Below are 18,732 nucleotides of genomic sequence, written 5' to 3'. Positions count from 1 at the left end.
AATGAATAATAGTGAGCATTACAGCATGCCTTCTCACCTAGCTATAATGGTAAGATTTCTCAAAGCTAATTCTGGGATTGTTTCTGCGTTCTGTCATTGCTGAGATGTACATACCTCCTTGCTCATTTTGGTGCTTTGTTGAATAACAGCACATAAGCAAAGTTGAATGTATTTTTCCTTTTAAAAATGACTTGTTCCATTGTTAGGTGCTATGTCTGTATAAGGGCGGGACACCACTGCAAACAAAATAGTGTGGAATACCTTGTTTTTCACAAACTGCCACTCTTTCATTGCTTGTTTATTCTGTTCTTTTCTAGATATGTTTCATTATGCTTTTATATAGTTTTTACAATTTACATTCTCTGTCAGGGTGGAAATAAAAGCAACAAAGAAAACAGCAACTGGCCTGAGAACATCGTTCCTCCACATCCAAGCGAACTGCCTCTGCCTTCACCTTGCCTTGTGCGCGCCGACACACTGTTACAGGAGAACGATTCTTCTGAAAAACAAAAGCGTAAGTAACTTTTTGTTCTGGAAAGTTCAGCTTCTAATGTCAATTAAAACGATCAATTTTTGAAAATATATTTTAACTGGATGGTAAAAAACCTCGTCAAGTGACGGGAGGCAGTGGCTCGTCCATCTGGCAATAGGGTTGAAGGGGAAGGAAGAGGGATGAAGGAAAAGGATTCTTTCCTTCTCATCTGATCTGGTAAGTCCCCCTTGATTTGGGGTTCTGGGTGACTTCTCCAAACTCTATCCCTTTCAGTAATTCTCACCCATCCTCTTCTTTCACCCCTGTTCCTTCCCATTCAACCATTATGCCATACTTAAATACCTTTAATATTAGTGTGCTACAGCCACCACTTTGTGAGTAGATTTTTTTATCTATCTAAAAAGGATAGATAGTTGCCCACTGTAAAGATGACAAATTCCTGACAGAACACAGCAGGCATGTGTGCAAACAAGCAAGCACATCTCGTGCACATGTGACCATTATTCATGCCAGAATCCAATGGAGTTGCATCAAAAGGGAGCAATCTGGATTTTGGTAGGGAAGGGGGAGGGATAGTGCGATATGGGTAGAGGGAGAGGAGTCAGTGCAGTCTGGCAGACCATTTTGGGGCTAGATGGAGGGAAAACAAGGCTGCCAGGTCCAGTGTTGGGAGGCTGTGAGGGAGGGAGTGGCGAATAGAAAAGGAGAGGAGCAGAGCAGGGAAAAAACTAGGGGATGTGATAGCAAAACTCGGATCCCAGTGATGGTGAGGGGATGTGGATTGGGAGAAGGTGGTATGATGGGGAACTGAAACTGTTCCATGAAGGGTCAGGGGACAATAGATTATTGCGAGTTGAGGCCAGCACGATTTCGAGAGTGAGAATGTGTTGCAAGGATAATTCCAGTGTGTATAGTTCAGCAAAGCCATTGTCAGAGGGGAGGACCCAGGTGGCCTGGGTTATGAAGCAACCATTAATATCAAGCATTTTATGTTTAGCTGCATGTTGTGCCACAGGGTGGTGCACTGTGCTCTTTGCTACAGATTGATGGTGACCGTTCATCCTGGTGGACAGCTGGTTGGTTGTAGAGGAGCAGGTATATGGGATGGCTGCTTTCATCAGTGGCCCAACCTCTAATGGGGTAGGACAAACTGTAAGTCAGGTCTTGAATAGGATGTGGTTGGTGGTGATGTGGGTAGTTCTTGCTACTGGATCTTGCACAGGGGTATGATTTCTGTGGCAAGGGGGGTTGGGACTGGTAGTTGCATAGGGATTGACCAGGATTTTGTGGAAGTAGGGTGAGTGACGGAACACCAAACCCCTCATTTTATGGGGGAGGGGATGATGATGATGATGATGATGATGATGATGATGATGATAGCTGTGAGAAAGGAGGTGGCTCAGTTGTTCTGATCCGTGGTGGTATTGGGTGACAAAAGGGCCACTTCTTTGTTACTGGTTATTGAGGGTGGTAGAAGGATTGGGGTTGTGTAGGGAAATGGCACTGGAAATCTGTTTTGCGTTTTAGGTCTAGAAGGTTAGTGCCTTTGCGTAAAAGTCTTTGAGACCTCCATCGTACTAGACAAGGGAGTTCTCGTCACTGCAAATATGCTGTCCCTAGTTGGCCAGGCCATATGGGAGGAATTTTTGGTGTTGAAGGGATGGCAGCTGTCGAAATGGTTACTGTTAGTGGTTTGTGGGCAGATATTTGGATTGGGCCGTCAGAGACAAGGTGGTAAACATCAAGGAAGGTGGCATTCTGTGTTGAAGAGGGCCAGGTCAAGCAGGTGAGGGAGACAACAATTTGGGCAGTTGGTTGTAGGTTGTGGTAGTGTGTGGCCAATATTCTTTCAGTGGGCCCAATAATCAGCTACAATAAGGCTTCCAGGGTTGTGGGGTTTGTGGATTTTGGAGAGGATGTAGGTAGGTGGTGGGGGCAGGGGGGGGGGGGGGGGGGAGTGGTGGGTGTCATGGGGTTGTTGGGGAAATGGATTCAAGGGAGAAGTTCTGGGAAGAGCCTTAAGGCCGAAACTAGGAATGGGAGATTACATTGGACTTCTGGGGGTGGAATCACACTGGTAGATTTTATGGATGGAGTAGTCAACAAATTGCCAGAGGCCTTCAGACAGGTAGTCACTGCTATTCATAATCACTGTGTTATAACCTTCATCTGCTGGTAGGACAATTAGGTTGAGGTCTGTTTTGAGGCATTGTATGGCTGTCCTTCCTTCTGAAATGTGTGTTCTTAGGGAAGGACCTGGCGAAGGATGGCAATGCCAAGTTGAAGGTAAGGAATTTCTGTAAGCTGACAAGGGAGTAAAACGGGATGAAACGGCTGAGCTACAGGAGTAAGTGCATGTTGGGATAAGGAGGGAGGGGGGGGGAGAGAGAGAGAGAGAGAGAGAGAGAGAGAGAGAGAGAGAGAGAGAGAGAGATGAGAGAGAGAGGGGGGGGGGGGATGGTTAGGTAGAGGTTCACAAGGTCTTGCAGCAGAGGTGGATGTCAAAAATAATGCCTGAAAATGTGTGCGACGAGGCAGGAAATGTGATAAATAGGAGTAATCAGTGAGAGAAATCTAGGGCATGAGATGTTGCACCAATAATCGATGCAGTCACATAGAAATGTGTTGTGCGCAGATGAGACCGTGGATAAATCGTGGCTCAGATGCAGCGGGTGTACGGTTTTGGAAGGTGATACAAAAATACAAGAAGCGGAGAGAGAATTTGCACTGAATAATGCTTTAGGGAATAGTAACAACTTAAAACATCCGGGGAATGTAGACTGCAAGTGCTAGGCAAATTCAAACACTGGAAAAAACCAGGTTGAAAAGTCATCAGTATTGTGAAAAGTAACAATATTGTTACATTCCATCATTTATTTTCCATACTATGAAAAAGATAGATTGCTCCTCACAATAAAGAAAACATGTTGAGTTGCAGACAGGCGCATGTGCGTGTACACACACACACACACACACACACACACACACACACACACACACACACACACAAAGCATGAGCCTGTCTCCAACTCAGCATGTCATCTTATCTTTACAGAGAGCAGCAATGTATCCTTTCCATAATATTAATGACCCTGTTCCCTATAAATCTAGTACTGCAAAAACCCATCCCCGTGGCACAGGCATCCCAGCACCATCTCTGCTGTCTCAGCAAAATGCTGCTTCTGTACAATCACATCTCCAAAATTGAATCTCTTGTGTTCCAGCACTTGGAAGGGCATTCAAGACACGAGCTCTATAAGTTATCCAGCCTTCCGACATCCTATTTACTGCCTCGCGACACCTATCCTACCCAACCCATTCCATACTAGCACCCTAATTAGCATCCCCCTTTTGGCTGTGCCACACTCCATCTTGCGCAGAGTAGCAATGAATACCTTTGCGCCAGAGCTCAGCCATGGAGAGGAATCAATATAAATTTACCACTTTCCGCCAAAATCCTCGGCCCACAGAAGTTTGTCCTATCCGAAGGCCTCACCTTCAATCCTACACCCAAATTTAAACATTTTGGACTGGTTAGAGATCCAATCTACTTCTCCCAATCCCAGAAATGGAAGCACCTTTGCCACTAATCCCAAAAACAAAAGCCATCCTAATCCAAGCATTGAACCCTGCCTCTCCCAGTATGTACTACCATCCAACCTGATCTTCCCCCACCCCTCCTGTCTTGCCTAGCCACCCCTTGGTTCAGGTTCATTGATGATCTGGGCTCACGGCCAGGGCACCCTGTACTCATTCCTCCATAATCTTAGCAAATTCTCCGTCGTCTCCGTCACGTGGTCCACGTCAGTCCAAAGTGCCACCTTCGTGGACATTGACCTCTACCTCTCTGATGGCTCCATCCACGTTCTTGTTCATTTAAATGCACTAACCATCAACATTATCTGTATTTTGACATCTGTAATCCCTTCAGCACAAAAAATGTCACATACAATCTGGCTGACCACGAATGAGGTATGTGCAGTGATGAGAATTCTCTTGCGCAGTATGCTGAAGGTCTTGAGAGAGCCTTTGTAGACTGGCACTACCCCTCAAAACTAGTCCACAAACAGATTTCCTGTCCACATTCTCACCACCACATCCAAGAATATTTAGCTGCCTGGGGCTGAATTGAAATGACCCTTGTCTGTGCAGTTTGTACAATATTGTGCTCTGTGCCTGCTAGACTGCTGAATTCATAATTAGATGACTGCGTATTGGCATCATCCATACCCCATGGAGCACACAAAGGTCCCAGTTACTGGTGAGATCATCTTGTTGACCTTGAAATTTCACTTTTTACACTAGATCGCGTGTTATTGTATTTTCACTTGATTCCTTTGGGTCCATAGACAAAACATAGATTGATAAATCTGTGGTACAGCAAGAATGTGTTCTTTGTAGCCTGCTACTATCACTCTGCAGTTCACAAGATTGAACAAGAGTAAGGAAAGTCTTGAAGGGTCTCACTTGACTGCAGACAAGGGCCAAACTACAGTTTTGATTAAGTTGTGCAGCAGCAGGAGGAAGGGGTGAGCTTTTGGGAAGTGGGAATGAGTGGTGAACAAGTGTACTACAGTTATATCTACTTTTTTTGCCACAAATAGGTACCAGATTCTGTGCAGCAACATGCTGCAATGGTCTCTCGGCATCTCAGTAAGCTGTGTACAAGAAAGGGAGAACACACAACCAGTTTGGCAATGTTCTGTATAACTGTCCTGACTGCTGGACAGTGCCAAAAACACTGGTGTGATAAGGGAAAGACATACCAATTTTGAAATTCACAAGGGAAAAAAAATCTACCTGGCAACTAAACAAACCTAAGTTGTATAGTATTTGTTGAAGCCACAATATCTCCACCATACTTCAGTGCTAGATACACGGTTTTGTACAATTGCAGATATTCATATGTAAAAATATAGGAGAATTCGTAATGAACAAGGCTACATCTAAGATTCCAGGATGGGACAAGTGACCCTTCTTGTGTCACATTCTCCCCCACCTTTCTTGCTTACACCTGTGACTACATAAACCACCCCATAAACTTTTTTTTAATGATTTATTTGACACTGATTAAAGCTTTTGAATGTGTGCGCAAGTTGTCTAGCACCATTGGAATATCTGTCCTCTGACAATGACACCAGTGCAACACTGGGGCCATTAACAAGTAAAATGCAATCAGGAGTCCAGTGATAATAAGTGCCTTCACTATGTTTCTTTTAAAAATTGGCATATCACCAACTGGAAGTATGCATCATTTGTAATGTTTATATAAAAATTTATTACGTCAATGATCACATAGATGTATAGAAAATATTCACATTACAGGTTTTGGCAAATAATAGCCATCTTCAGGTGTGCTTAACCCACAAAAAGCTTTGTACAGACATCCAAATATAGTTGGGCACTTTGAACATCAAATGTCATTTAACATTTTAACGAATGTACATGTTGTAACGTAACTGTGGCAATGTTCAAAGTGCCTACCGTATTTACTTGAATTTAAGCCGCTCTCGAATCTAAGCCACACCTGAAAAATAAACAGCTATGGTTGTTTGGTTCGAGTCGTAAGATTAGCAGTTAAGCCTTACCTGGTAGCAATTGCTATATGTCAGGTGCTCCGCCCATATTTATGAGTGCCCTTCCTTTTTCACGTGCTTCCTCTGTTTTCAGTCGATTGCTTATTTTGCTACACTAGATCGCGTGTTTTCTCTTTGTTATAGGTGTTTGTCATGCATTGTTTGTCGCATTCTGATAATAAGTGTTGACGACATGTTGCCACTCGCAGCATGGCTTCCTTTGGCGAGTGCTACCCGCCACTTATAATAAAAAAGAGGAATTGTCTCTTTAACGAAACAATGGCAAGAGACTGCTATATGTTGTTACTTACACTGCTGCTTTCTTTGATAATGATAACAAGAACCAAATGATAGACTGCGTATGATAGATGATGATCTGAATGAGAGTTTAGCGAAAATTTTTCTCAGTTTGAAAATCTTTGCAGACGCATCTTTAGTACATTACATTCTGCACAGAAATTAGTCATCTTAGATTTAAAAATTTAGTCGGTTGTCGTGCTTCATTTATGACTGTATCACTATCCAGCATCAGAATAATATGAATATAAACATGACATGATATCTGTATTCTTCCGTGTTTGCTGTTGTCTCACTCTAGTTTCGTAGTTTATTAGGCAGACAGAATTTAAATGAGATGGCAGCAAACGTGGAAGAATACATGGCATAATGTTTACATTCATATTATTCTTATGGTTAAGAGAATACTGCAGGTGATTCAAGATTCATAAAAGTTCCTATTAGCAATCTTCTCTTGTCACAGGTAGGAAAAAATTAAGAACATTGAGTTGGCCATATTGACATACAGCCCCAACAGTCTTGCCAGTCGGATTTTCATAGTAGATTTTTAGTAATGACGTCAAATGCAGTGTGTGTTGTTGTTATCTTCAGCCCATAGACTGGTTTGATGCAGCTCTCCATGCTTTTCTATCCTGTGCAATGTAGAGTAGCAACACTTATAAAATAAGAATGAAAATAACTTAGAAATTAAACACTGAAATTTGAAACAAAATTTTATTGGGTTTATAGCACATCTTATATGAAATGTTTAAAATATCAGTCATGATTCTGAACCACTACCACTAGACTCTTTGCTCATTTCTTCACACAGTGCATAGTCCTCCAAACCATCTAGTGCATTGAATATCGAACATTTCTTAATTGTTTGTTGCACAGTCTGATTTGGAACACACTTCCATGCATCATAAATCCATTGGCACACTTGCAACAAACTTTTGCGTTTTACACATCCTGCTGGTGTCTGTTGTCTGTCGCTTTTCAAAAGCCAGTCTGTGTACTTGCATTTAAGCTTGTACTTAAATGGTTTATTGAGACAGAAATCAATTGGTTGCAGAATTGACGTCATCCTGCCTGAAATTACTGCCAAGTCTGTTGTGCTTTCCTCCGATTCTCATTTTACTGCAGGCATTGTAGACCTGTGTACGCATCTAATACCAACAGAATGCATAAACTAAGCTTTGCACCAGGACGACGATTCCACACATGCCTAATCCATTCCAGCACCATGTCCTCCGAAAACCACTCAGTTTCGTTTGCTCGTACAATTAAAGTTTTTGGAGACACTTCAGATTTTGGGAAAGTCTTCAGCTTGAAAACTATGAATGGGGTAATTTATGTCCATCTGTTGTGCAAGCAAGCATGAAGGACATCTGCCGTTTTTCACCCCCTGGTGCAAGAGCACTTGTCTTTCTTTCCTTTGGTGTCAACCATATAATTTGATGGCATGTCAAAATATATGGGGGTTTAGTTAGCATTTCCTATCTGACCAAGAAGGTATTGATTTTCTGTACGCCGCCTAATTATGAAGCGCTGAAATTCCACAAGTTTTTCTTCATAATTTTTTGGCAGCTTCTGTGCAACTGAAGTTCGCCTCCAAACTGAAAAACCCCAGCGCTTGATAAACAGATTAGTCCAGCTGCGACTAGCCTTAAAATTTTGATTTTTTGCTCTGTAGCAATTTAATGTTCCTTAATTTTTAAAATTTCGGCTTTCACAGGCAGGAATTTGATGCAGTTCCTTAACAAATTCATTTAAAATCATTTCTAGTTCATGATATTGGCCACACTTTGGCCCACTCAAATGATTTCCTGCTAATTAACATTTAAATAATTTGTCTCTCTGCAGTCGCCATCACCTGACGTTGCTGTCATCAATCCTGTGTCGCAGACATGCAGCGCGATTACACCTTTGTTCCGCAAATGAAATAACTCCTCTCTTGAATTTTCCACTATAATGAAAGCGCTTCATTATGGTTCACTAACACCAACAGGCACTCAATAAAATTCCACAAAGCAATAGGTGCCACTATGTGAAATCTTAATGAGGCATAGCGTATCATCTCGTGTAAAAATCCTAAAGCCTTGTGTTTTGTTAATATTTTTCTGTAAATAAATTTATCTTTGTTGCTACAAATACTTGAAAGGCTGCTACATTCGAAGATGAAAAATACGGAATTTCTATTTACTTCATTGCATAATGTGTGGAAATGCAGTGGTCTCTTCTACTCCCCCCCCCCCCCCCCCCCCCCCCCCCCCCCCCCCCCCCCCAAGAGATTTCAGCACCAGCTTTTATTTTTGTGCCTGCAAAGCATGACTGTGTAGCGCTACATATATTCGACAGCAGAAGTTAGTTGTGGCGGCATCTACCAACATTTTTCAGAACTTCTGCTTACTTTGCACTGGATTCTAAGCCGCAAGCGGTTTGTTGGATTACAAAAACCGGAAAAAAAGTGTGGCTTAGATTCGAGTAAATACGGTAAGTATTTTTGTCTGTATGAAGCTTTTAGTGGCTTGAGCACATCTGAAGGTCGTAATTGTTTGCAAAAACAAGTAATGTGAATATTTTTTATAGATCTAAGTAATTGTTGACATAGTAAATTGTTGCACAAAGCCTTTACAGTTTTATTTCACAATGAGCACGGGTGGCAGTCTGGGGTTTGGATTTAATGTAATAATATATTTTACTTGCAAAAGCTTTCTATCGTGTAATTATAATAGCATGTTTATGGCTGCCAGCTGTTGTTGCATGGGCACTGTTCCTGCCACCACTGAATGCAAGATTTAAATGCTCGACCTGTTCCTTGAAAATTTACAATTGTTTAAGTCCTTTGAAAGATGTGTGTCTCAGAGGCAGGAAAAAGAGCTAAGTTATTTTAGTAGCCCCATAGACTGGACCTGGTTTACGTATATCTTAAAGGCCATTTTTACTATGGGATGTATTGCTCATTAGGTGTCTTGAGAACTTCGAAAAATCGTGGGTGTCACACGTGCTGTGGGTATGAACTTGTGTAATTATGATGTCCGAAGGGTAGTATAGGTAACTATAATTTGGTGTGGCACCTCCCGTAAAAGCTGAAAGTAGGTGTCAAGCCTGCAGAAAAAATCTACAAATTTGGAACTCGGTGCATCTGAGTGAAAATTGCGGTATTTTGGCCTTGAAAGCAGGTTTAGTTATTTCGCGTCCAAATTGCAAAATTCTTGCATGAGGTCAGTTTAAAGTGTAGAAGAGATCAGCCAAGTGAGGTATAGCTGCAGGTTTGAGCATAAGGTATACTTTGAATGGACAGAAATAGCATAGACCTGGTGATAATTACTGAACTCTTGGGACAATTACATTTTTAACTGCTCTCATGAGAATTACACCCAAAAAAGATCTCAAGCTTTCTTTCTGTAATAAGCACACAGTTATTACCGGTAGTATACTACCGAAACTTGGAGGCGAACTTAAAACACTGAAAATAGAGCAGGTGCTCCATGAGACTTGATGAACATCTGTACAGACCGCTGAAGTCCAGCAGCAACACATTCACTGTACTGTCAGAAGCAGTGCAGTGTTGGTCTTTTTACCATGACTATAGCCGTGAGCCATAAATTTTGTAAGTGCCATGTGTGCACTGTGATGGCACTCTCTGTAGTTATGCTGCTTCAGTCAGCTTTGATATTTTGTCTAAATTGCTTTCCTACTTAAGTTTGTAAATATGTCTGTTTTTGTGTTGTTCTGTTGTATATTGAAGCAAACAAGACTCTGAAGCCATTTGTCAGCTATCTTAAAATTTTTAGTTGATTGAGTTCACAGCCACTAACTAAAATAAAGAGCATCAAATACTTGACTAGCATGTGGCAGATCTGCAATTAATTGATGATGCATGTTGGTGCAGTTACTTATGGATACAAAATCTTTTGCATGTAAATGAGAGTATGCTTTGCATTTCAGTTTGCTGTTGAAAGAAATTCATTTTACATTCAATTTACATTGAAATTGCAGTAGCTTATTTCCAACAATATGTAGTTACCCCTTGACCAACAATTGCGTCAGTAGTATGATACTTAATCCCCCTCTTCTGATTGGTAGTAACTTTTTGCTTTTATTGTTTTGAAAATAGGCAAGAAGAGGCTGGCAGCACAGTTCAGCAATCCTCTGGAGATGCCATGAGTGGGTATACTGGTTTAATTGTACCTGAGAAGGAAAAAGCAGCCATCCACAGAAAGAGATGGGTTGTAATACTCCCATCGTAGTTAGTTTCTGTTGTGTATGTATGAACTGCATGCATTTTTATCTTTGAGAATACCAAAGTATTTATGTAAAGTGAATGGCAACATCACAACATCTCTTTTTATGAGATAGAAAAATTAATATTTAGTTTTAAAGACCAAACAAATGTCCATAGTTTTTGTGTATTGCTGCAGTTGGCACCTAGCCACTGTCTTTTACTGAGAAGTGGACACATTTGTTTTAATATCATATGAACGTATTCAATAAGTTTTAATATTGTAGCACAATGATGGACAAGTATTCCGCACATTAGACCACCATGTTAGATCATCGGAAAGTTTTAATGACAACTTTAGAGTGTTGGTTCATGTCACTACTGTGTTTGTGATGTGTATAGAATGTGTCTGACTCCCATTCTCACTTAAAGTTGAATTGTTAATGCACAACACATTCAGCCATGTCTCTTATTGTCAGCATCATTTTATTTAGCTCAGAAATGGAAGCGGTAATTAATATAAAAGTTATTCAGTGTCCGTAAGAGCTGTAGATCCTGTATGTAAGCAAAATACTTGTGTATTCTGAAAGTGTAGAACTTTCAACATTGGTCTCGGATTCATTGTAAACAATAATTGTTGCCATTATTTAGAGTCTGTAGTAAACTCTTCAACTAATTACCAGGTTTAAACTTACATAACTGTTAATTTCATAAATGTTATGTTAATAGCCATTATTATTAATTGTGTTATATGGTTTTACGACAGAAAATTACTTCTGTTTACAAGCATTATATTAAAATTATTCTGTATGTTGTTTCAGCTATTTTGAAAGAATGTAAAATTATATTATGATTTTAGTTCAAGATTTTACAACAGTATTTCTTTGTTAAGGTCTTTTCAGAGATAGAAATAAATTTTTTAAAGTCATTCCATTATTTCTGTAATACAAATTTTATTTTAATAATTATTTTATTTATTCAGCATTTTGTGAGTGTAAAATTTTTGAAATGTTTATATATGAATATTTTTATAGACAATTTGTCTTTATTGATCTTGAAGTTTATTTTTCCATGGAATTAAAACTGTACCAATTGTAAAGTATTTCAGTGAAGTAGTGTGTGTGTGTGTGTGTGTGTGTGTGTGTGTGTGTGTGTGTGTGTGTGTGTGTCATACAAGACTTATCCACTTCTCCATTCCCTCTTTATTAGGGTAAAAGGTACGCAATTTGTTCAGTGTATGCTACTTAATTGTGGAATTCAGTAGGAATACTTAACATTGAAACAGCTAGATAGAAAATAGCTAAACCTTATCATTACTTACTTGCTGGTATTCATATTAGTTTTTTCATTAGAAAAATGCTAACCTTTGCTCCAGATTTAGTTAGGAATGTACTCATGATCATTTCATGAGGACACGAGTTTACTACTTGTTGAATTGCATAGCAGTTGTTAGTTAACTGTTTCTGTACTGTCTGTTTTTCTGTTAATTTGTTTGTTAGTCAGGTTGAAGTGAAAGAAATCCATTTGGGGAATTGTGTGTTGTTTTTAAATACTTCGTTTTTGTGTGAAACTAGAAGTAGAACTATCCTCATCATGGTTTTCCTTACAACAAAATGTTTTTAGTGAATTATCTGTCTGCTACAGAAGACATTCAGTATTGCTGGAACTGCAATCATTATTTTAAACAAGAAGGTGGTGTTGTCATGTTACTTAATTCAATCAGTTTGTTGTTTTGCATTTAAACCAAGGCTTGTGTTGATATTTTCTTTACATTCTGCTTCAAAATTGCAGTTTTCAGCAAAGCATAAATCAAAATTACTCCACTTGATCATTTGTCATAATTACACATGTAGTGAGTGGATGAAAATTGGTGGAATTTAGCAAGGTGTTATTCTGTAGTACTGATTGTGGCTTTTAACCAACTTACAGATGCAAAGTTCCTTATTCTTGCATACATGAATGTTTAATGTGTGAACTCGGACAAGGAAAAAAAGTAATTATGTGACTATAATTATTATACTGCTTGCAACATGCATTAAGTCTTGCCTTTTGGAATTTGGTGTTTATTTTGATATTCATGTGAACTGTCTTCTAATATGAACATTTCTCTTTGGTTGTTTGGTGTTCTATGATGTTGCCCATCAGCCTTCAGATCACAAAGGCAAGTCTCTACTATAGATTCAACTGGAATGCACAAAATTTCAAATGGAAGTGTATCATTCATATTATAACTTCTGTATAGATTTGCTGGTATTGACACTTGATGCCTTTTCCCCTCTTCACTGCCATTCTTCAAAACATTCAAGTAACTCCAATAATATCATACATATTAATAGTGTAAGGGAGACCTGTTATGTGCTTGCCTATTTTTAGCACTTGACAGTCTAATTATAAGACTGCACTTGTCTAGGTGCAAGTTCTTGCCGCCTCTTTCCATATCATAACTCATTTGCCTATGCCACTGTTCAGGCTCATAATTGGAACTCAAAATTTATTGTATGTGGACAGTGTTGATACAGCATGGTGTAAAAGTAATGAGATTACACTAGTTTCAAGCTTCTTGTCACCATTAAATCAGAATGACACTCGTGGTCTATTTTGTTAAAACAGTTGTATGTTTGTCTCACAAGAAACTAACATATTACAGTTTTTCGTTGAACCTTTATTGTGTTGTTTATGCCTTATTATTCCCTTGCTAAGCACTTGCTTTAAGATCCATTGATAAAAAGGATCTGGTGTACCTTTCCTGAAGTAAATTTGCTTATAATGTTCATCAAATCTTCCATTTTTAACATAAGAGTGACTAGAATACAGTTAATAATTAAGGTGTTACCATTCATGAATCATGACTACCTGTAATATCTACGTAATGATTTATTTTATATTCACATTTGTGAAATTTCATTATTTGGAGTAGATAACAGAATCCAACAGAGGAAATTTCTTGCTTGCCATCTGAAGAATAAAATGCTTATTTTCAATGAAGAAATGTCTTCTGCTGACAGTGAAGGAAGTATTTACAAAGTGTTCCATTTCCTACTATGGCTAATTTTACTAGATTATTTTCGTAAAGCATGTTTGTTAATAACTAGATGAGTGACCAGTATGGTTTTCCAGTTTGTCTGTTTCTCTGTAGAATTTGTCTGTTGTTAAGTTTCCACACCTTCGTGAATATCGTGATAAACTGATTCATGCTTTCCATACTAAGACTTCATTCACTGCTCATTAAATTCTTCCCATAAAATGCATTTTGCCATTTCAGTTATTCTTCTTGGCCCTTTCCAGCATTTGCAGTCTTTAATAAATATAGTGTATAAGTAGTATAATATGTACATGTTGAAGTTAGTTCTGCCAAATTTGATGTCTGGTATTCTTTTTACTTCGATTTGCTATTGGTTATGAGTTTCGTAGTTTCCATTACAAGCTCAGCTATGTAAAATTTGTTGCAGACTTCATTTTTAATTTCCTCTGAAACTTCGCTTTCCATTACTCGTACACCATTTTGATAATAACACAACACATGGGGTGAAGTATTACTGAAATAAAACCAGTATCCAGGCAATAACGGCAGTTATTAAATTGCTAAAATTTGTTACTATTTTTGAAGCATTAGATTCATCTTCAAACAGCTGATCATATTTGGTGTTTACTTAGTGATGAAAGCAAGATGTCTGCAGGTTCCAATTCTGGTGATTATTTCTTGGTGTGGTCCAAGCTTCTGTGCTGTCAAATTGTTGAAGTGTATCTATTTCTCTAGATGGAATGTCTCCAAAAGTGGAAAAGTGTTCATTTCAACTTATTTCACGCAACATGAACAACATAATATCCAACCTGTATCCATTAAACAGAAAGATAATTGACAGTAGCACCACCCTAGTAAACTTTAAACACAGTTATAAGTTGCTGAAATATTCTACTTTCATTATGAACCCATCTGTATTTTTGTACTGCAACAATCTTTCTCCATTTTTACACAACAAGAATTCAAATATGTTTCCAGGGACAAAAAATCGCTGAGATGCTCCCGCATTTCATTAGATGTTCTAGCAAAAATGTCATATCAGTGCTGTCACCTTTGGGTAAGAATGGCAACTGTATCAACTGAAAACCACAAGTAATTTAATATTATGGTTTTAGAAAGGCCATATGACATAATATCAAAGACTGCTCATTAATAATTCGTTTGTTCACCATTGTTTCTCACCTGATAAGATTTGCACTCTTTGCACAATTTACATGTATTGAACAGTCTTATACAAAGTAGATATTGGCCTAATACCTTAAACATTTTATATAAGTTAGTATCTTGCCTGTACATAAAGAATCATAATCCATTAGTCCTAGCATTTGAATTAATGTCAACTCTCTTGAAATTGACAGCTTGTGTAGGAAGTTAAGTATTTTTTTACCTAGGTGTGCTCACTCAATCATGACAACCTTGGTTATTTATTCATCATTTTGTACTATAAAATAATGAGTTTACAGACTGAAGAGGGCAGGCACCACTTACTGTTTTCTAATACGGTGGCTCTGCTGTACTACTAATTTATTTGTAGTGACATCCTTGCTGGAAAGCAGATTAGTGGATAAATGTTCTTGTGTTTTTCATTTGCAGATAGGATAGAATTTGTACATTGTTTCTGATGGGGGAGGGGAATCCCATTTCAAATTTAAGTATTTGCTAAGAACACCAGTTGAATGTAGTTTGTACCAAACAATTTTCTTTTAACAACTGTGTAAGGGTAGTTGGTGCTTGATTGTTGAACCATTTTTGAAATGTTTTTGCATATGCTCATTGATAAAAGAATATATGATAAGTAGTGTGCAGTGTACACAAATTAGATTATACCTTTTATCCTATAAAGAGGTAAACGGTTGACATTTTTACTGTTTAATATCAGTTTCATGACAAGAACATTGTACTGATATTTGAGAAGTTACATCTGATCAAAATTGTGAACCAGCTGGCTTTGTGTTCATATAAATTTAATTTTTTCATGCTGTAACATGAAGTTGAAGGTGACAAATAAGTGTAAGTGAATGATACACATATAAATGGACCAAATGCTGACTTATTTCCACATGTAACATTTACTTGCTTTTTTGTGTGTTCACGAAATCAGATCTGTTAGAGGCTAAACAAAAAGTTACTGTATTTATGTTGTGCTGCAACCTTATGTAATGGAATGCATGTTATGATCAGTAGATTAGGAAGATTAATGTGCAAGGAGTTGTGTAGTTTAACTGCACATTTTTCCAACAAATGATGGAATTATCATTATCTGTAATAGATACTGACCATCACACTGGAAGACTTGAAGTAGCGATTTCGTCAGACACGATTGTTGCATATCTACAAAAACAAAATACTTTTGGAGATAGTATCCTAGATAATAAGCTACTCTGTATTTTGTTTCGGATATGCAAGTTGATAAGAACAGTTATAGCGAATATAACTGTTTCAGCCTCATTGGTACATGAAGTATCAAGAGGCTACTGCAGTGGTTTTGAATGTGAAAGTGAGAGGTGTAGATTTTGCATTAACGTGTGCTCTTCCTAGCTGATCTTAGCAGGCATTGAATTGTAATAAGAATTGCCGTAGTGTTAAATTAAGTAAGAAAATTCGGTATACAGTGTGTTTTTTCCTGGCAAGGGCTAGAAGAAAAAAGTAATAAATATAATAGAAAAATTATTTTCTCGTAATCAATACTACTACATATCAGTTTTTTAACATGGCTGCTGTGAGACATAAATGGCTGTAGGTGGATCCAGTTTGCAGTATAAAATCTACCTACTCATGGAAAGTATTTAACTGTTCAGTGGAAGTATGTGACATTCAAATGTTAAAAGTAATGGCAATTTCTTTGCTTTATGTAAGCTTAGTGGAGTACATTTTGCATTTTCTAGTTGTTGAATTTGAAAGGAAAGAAAATTCCAAACGTTCAATGAATGATATGCTCCTTTTAATCTTACATGTTTAGAAATTGGTCTGAATATATGAATTTTTGTAGTTGAAATAATCACTGATACGAGCTTAGATATGCAAATCTGGAAAACTGATTTTATGTACAAATCTGAAGAGTTAAGGACATTATATTTGTGTCACTGTAGACTTCATAGCACCCACAAAGAATTTTTCATTTTAATTTGTTTTTCCTGTTAAGTAAATCTTGTTATTTCATTGTTTCTTGAAAGTTATATGCATGAATTTTTAGATGTGTTTGTGCTCTTTACTAATGAGAACTTTCTGTATGCATGAATTCTTGTAAACATTAAGAACCACCACCTTCATTAATAAACTTGTCTAACTGTATTTTATAATGCACCTTCATGTTATGGTTGTGAAACACACACAAATTGAAGTAGCAGCTCTAAAAATTATAATCAAAAAGGTGTATGTCTGAAAATAGTTGTTGTTTAGTTGTGGTACATCAAAAATAAAATATTTTGGCTATCAAAAATTTTTAATTCTGTTTTTTCAAACCTTTTAAAACAGCATATAGTTTCAGATCTCGGAGTTTATTCAAGAATTGTCACTAATAAAGTACTACTTCCTTAAAATGTTGTAAGTACATATAGTAACAAGGCAAAGGGTAGTGAGAACTGCTGGGATCAAGGCCGACGTTTTGCAGATGAATAATGGCTTTACTGATCCAGCTATCTTAACAGATTAAGAAATTTCAGTGGAGAAAGTAATGCAGTTGGTTCTCCTATACTGTCTATCCCATGGCAAGAGGGACCAATGAGAAGAAAATGACAAAACAACTTGTTCAGTACCTGCTGTGCACTAGAAAATACTGTGGTGCTTTTTCAATGACTATATAATTATTTTAGTGGATCATTTAAATATAAATTTGGAGTAGTAGTTTTGTTGGAAAAATATGGAATGAATTTCTTTTGCATAAAGAATCAACTGCTGCACAGTGTAGAAAACTTCAGATGTGTGTAAAGTTGGGAGACACGTACTTGTTAATACTATTCTACTTAAAATTTTGAATATGATTCAAGGAGTTATCTTTCACAGAGACCATACACCTCAGACAGGCAAAGAGCAATGAGCTCATTATGAGTGGTGAAGAGTAAGTTTCATCCAGTGTGTTAAAAAAGAAGTGACAGACAACTGAATAGATAGACTTTTTAGTCTTAACTTATGCAGAAAAACTTTTTTATGGTGTCCACATCCAACCACCCATGAAGTGAAGTGAAGTGTTTCTGCTGTTTACAGCTTAAGCATGTCATAAGACTGCGCAGCAAAAGTTCGGGAACTGTGGAAGATCACTGCAGAATGGCAATCATCGTGAACAACAGCCTTTGTTTGTTAAGTTGCCCAATATTGGAAATAAAAAATGTGAAATAACTCATATCTTGAGGAAAGAAAAAGTTAGAATGTCTGCATATAGTTGGTATAATGGCAAATTATGTTCAGATTTTACCACAATTACCCCAGTGTTTCCAAAATCATTTATACCACCTGCTATAAATTATGAATATACAAAAATTTTAAAAAAAATGTTTGAAAGATCTCACCCACCCCAGTCCTCCTCGATTTGCCAGTCTTACAAGCCAGCTGGAGTCTTGCGGCTGGTACAGCATGAGAATTGCCTGTCTCCAGCATCGAATGAGGGGCAGGCTAAGTTGGTGTTTTCATCCCGAAAGACAATGTACTCGGAACCAAGTGTTACCAGTGGATAAAAACGACATCTGACCATAAAACTATCTTCTTACCCACAATTACAACCTGAAAAATGAATTAAGAAAATATGACAAACATGAAAATTGACAAGAATAAGACAAAACTCAAATTCAATGGCCCTGAAAGAATGAGTCCTTTCTGCCAGCAGATGAGAATATGTGGACACTAAGCCAAACCCACAGGAGCCACTGGAAAAATCTGAAAACAGGTATAATCTTCACTGAGCGCCTCCATTTTTAATTGATTTTGCAAAGAAATTATGATGGTTATCACCTCCAAGAAGAAACAGAAGTAATCATGTAGTCATTGTCATCTTGAATAGTTTCCAGCCCCAGGTTGTGTCTGTTTGGAACATAAGCCTCACCATCTAGTCCTGTTTTCCCATCTTTCTGCTGTCTCTGGTCCAGTCTTCTCTTCTTTTTTCAACACACTCCTCCACATCTTTCAGCCATCCATCCCTTGGTCT

The 18,732-nt window shown here is 37.9% G+C and overlaps 1 protein-coding gene across 3 annotated transcripts in view; it reads left to right on the top strand.

The window, feature by feature from the left end:
* Positions 1–17,034, top strand: part of LOC126335218 (meiosis regulator and mRNA stability factor 1) — a 219,294-nt gene extending 202,260 nt beyond the window's left edge. For all 3 annotated transcript variants that reach the window (XM_049998246.1, XM_049998245.1, XM_049998247.1), the window contains 2 exons: positions 370–514; positions 10,469–17,034. In XM_049998246.1, coding sequence (XP_049854203.1) covers positions 370–514; positions 10,469–10,518 — 195 coding nt within the window. In that variant the 3' untranslated portion in view covers positions 10,519–17,034. The remainder of the gene's footprint in view (positions 1–369; positions 515–10,468) is intronic.
* Positions 17,035–18,732: the final 1,698 nt, after the last annotated feature.

This window comes from Schistocerca gregaria, chromosome 2 (genome assembly GCF_023897955.1).
Source record: "Schistocerca gregaria isolate iqSchGreg1 chromosome 2, iqSchGreg1.2, whole genome shotgun sequence".
In the NCBI taxonomy this organism is placed as follows: Eukaryota; Metazoa; Arthropoda; class Insecta; order Orthoptera; family Acrididae; genus Schistocerca; species Schistocerca gregaria.
The sequence above is the reverse complement of the archived record's forward strand: the minus strand, read 5'-3'. Positions and strand labels throughout refer to the sequence as shown.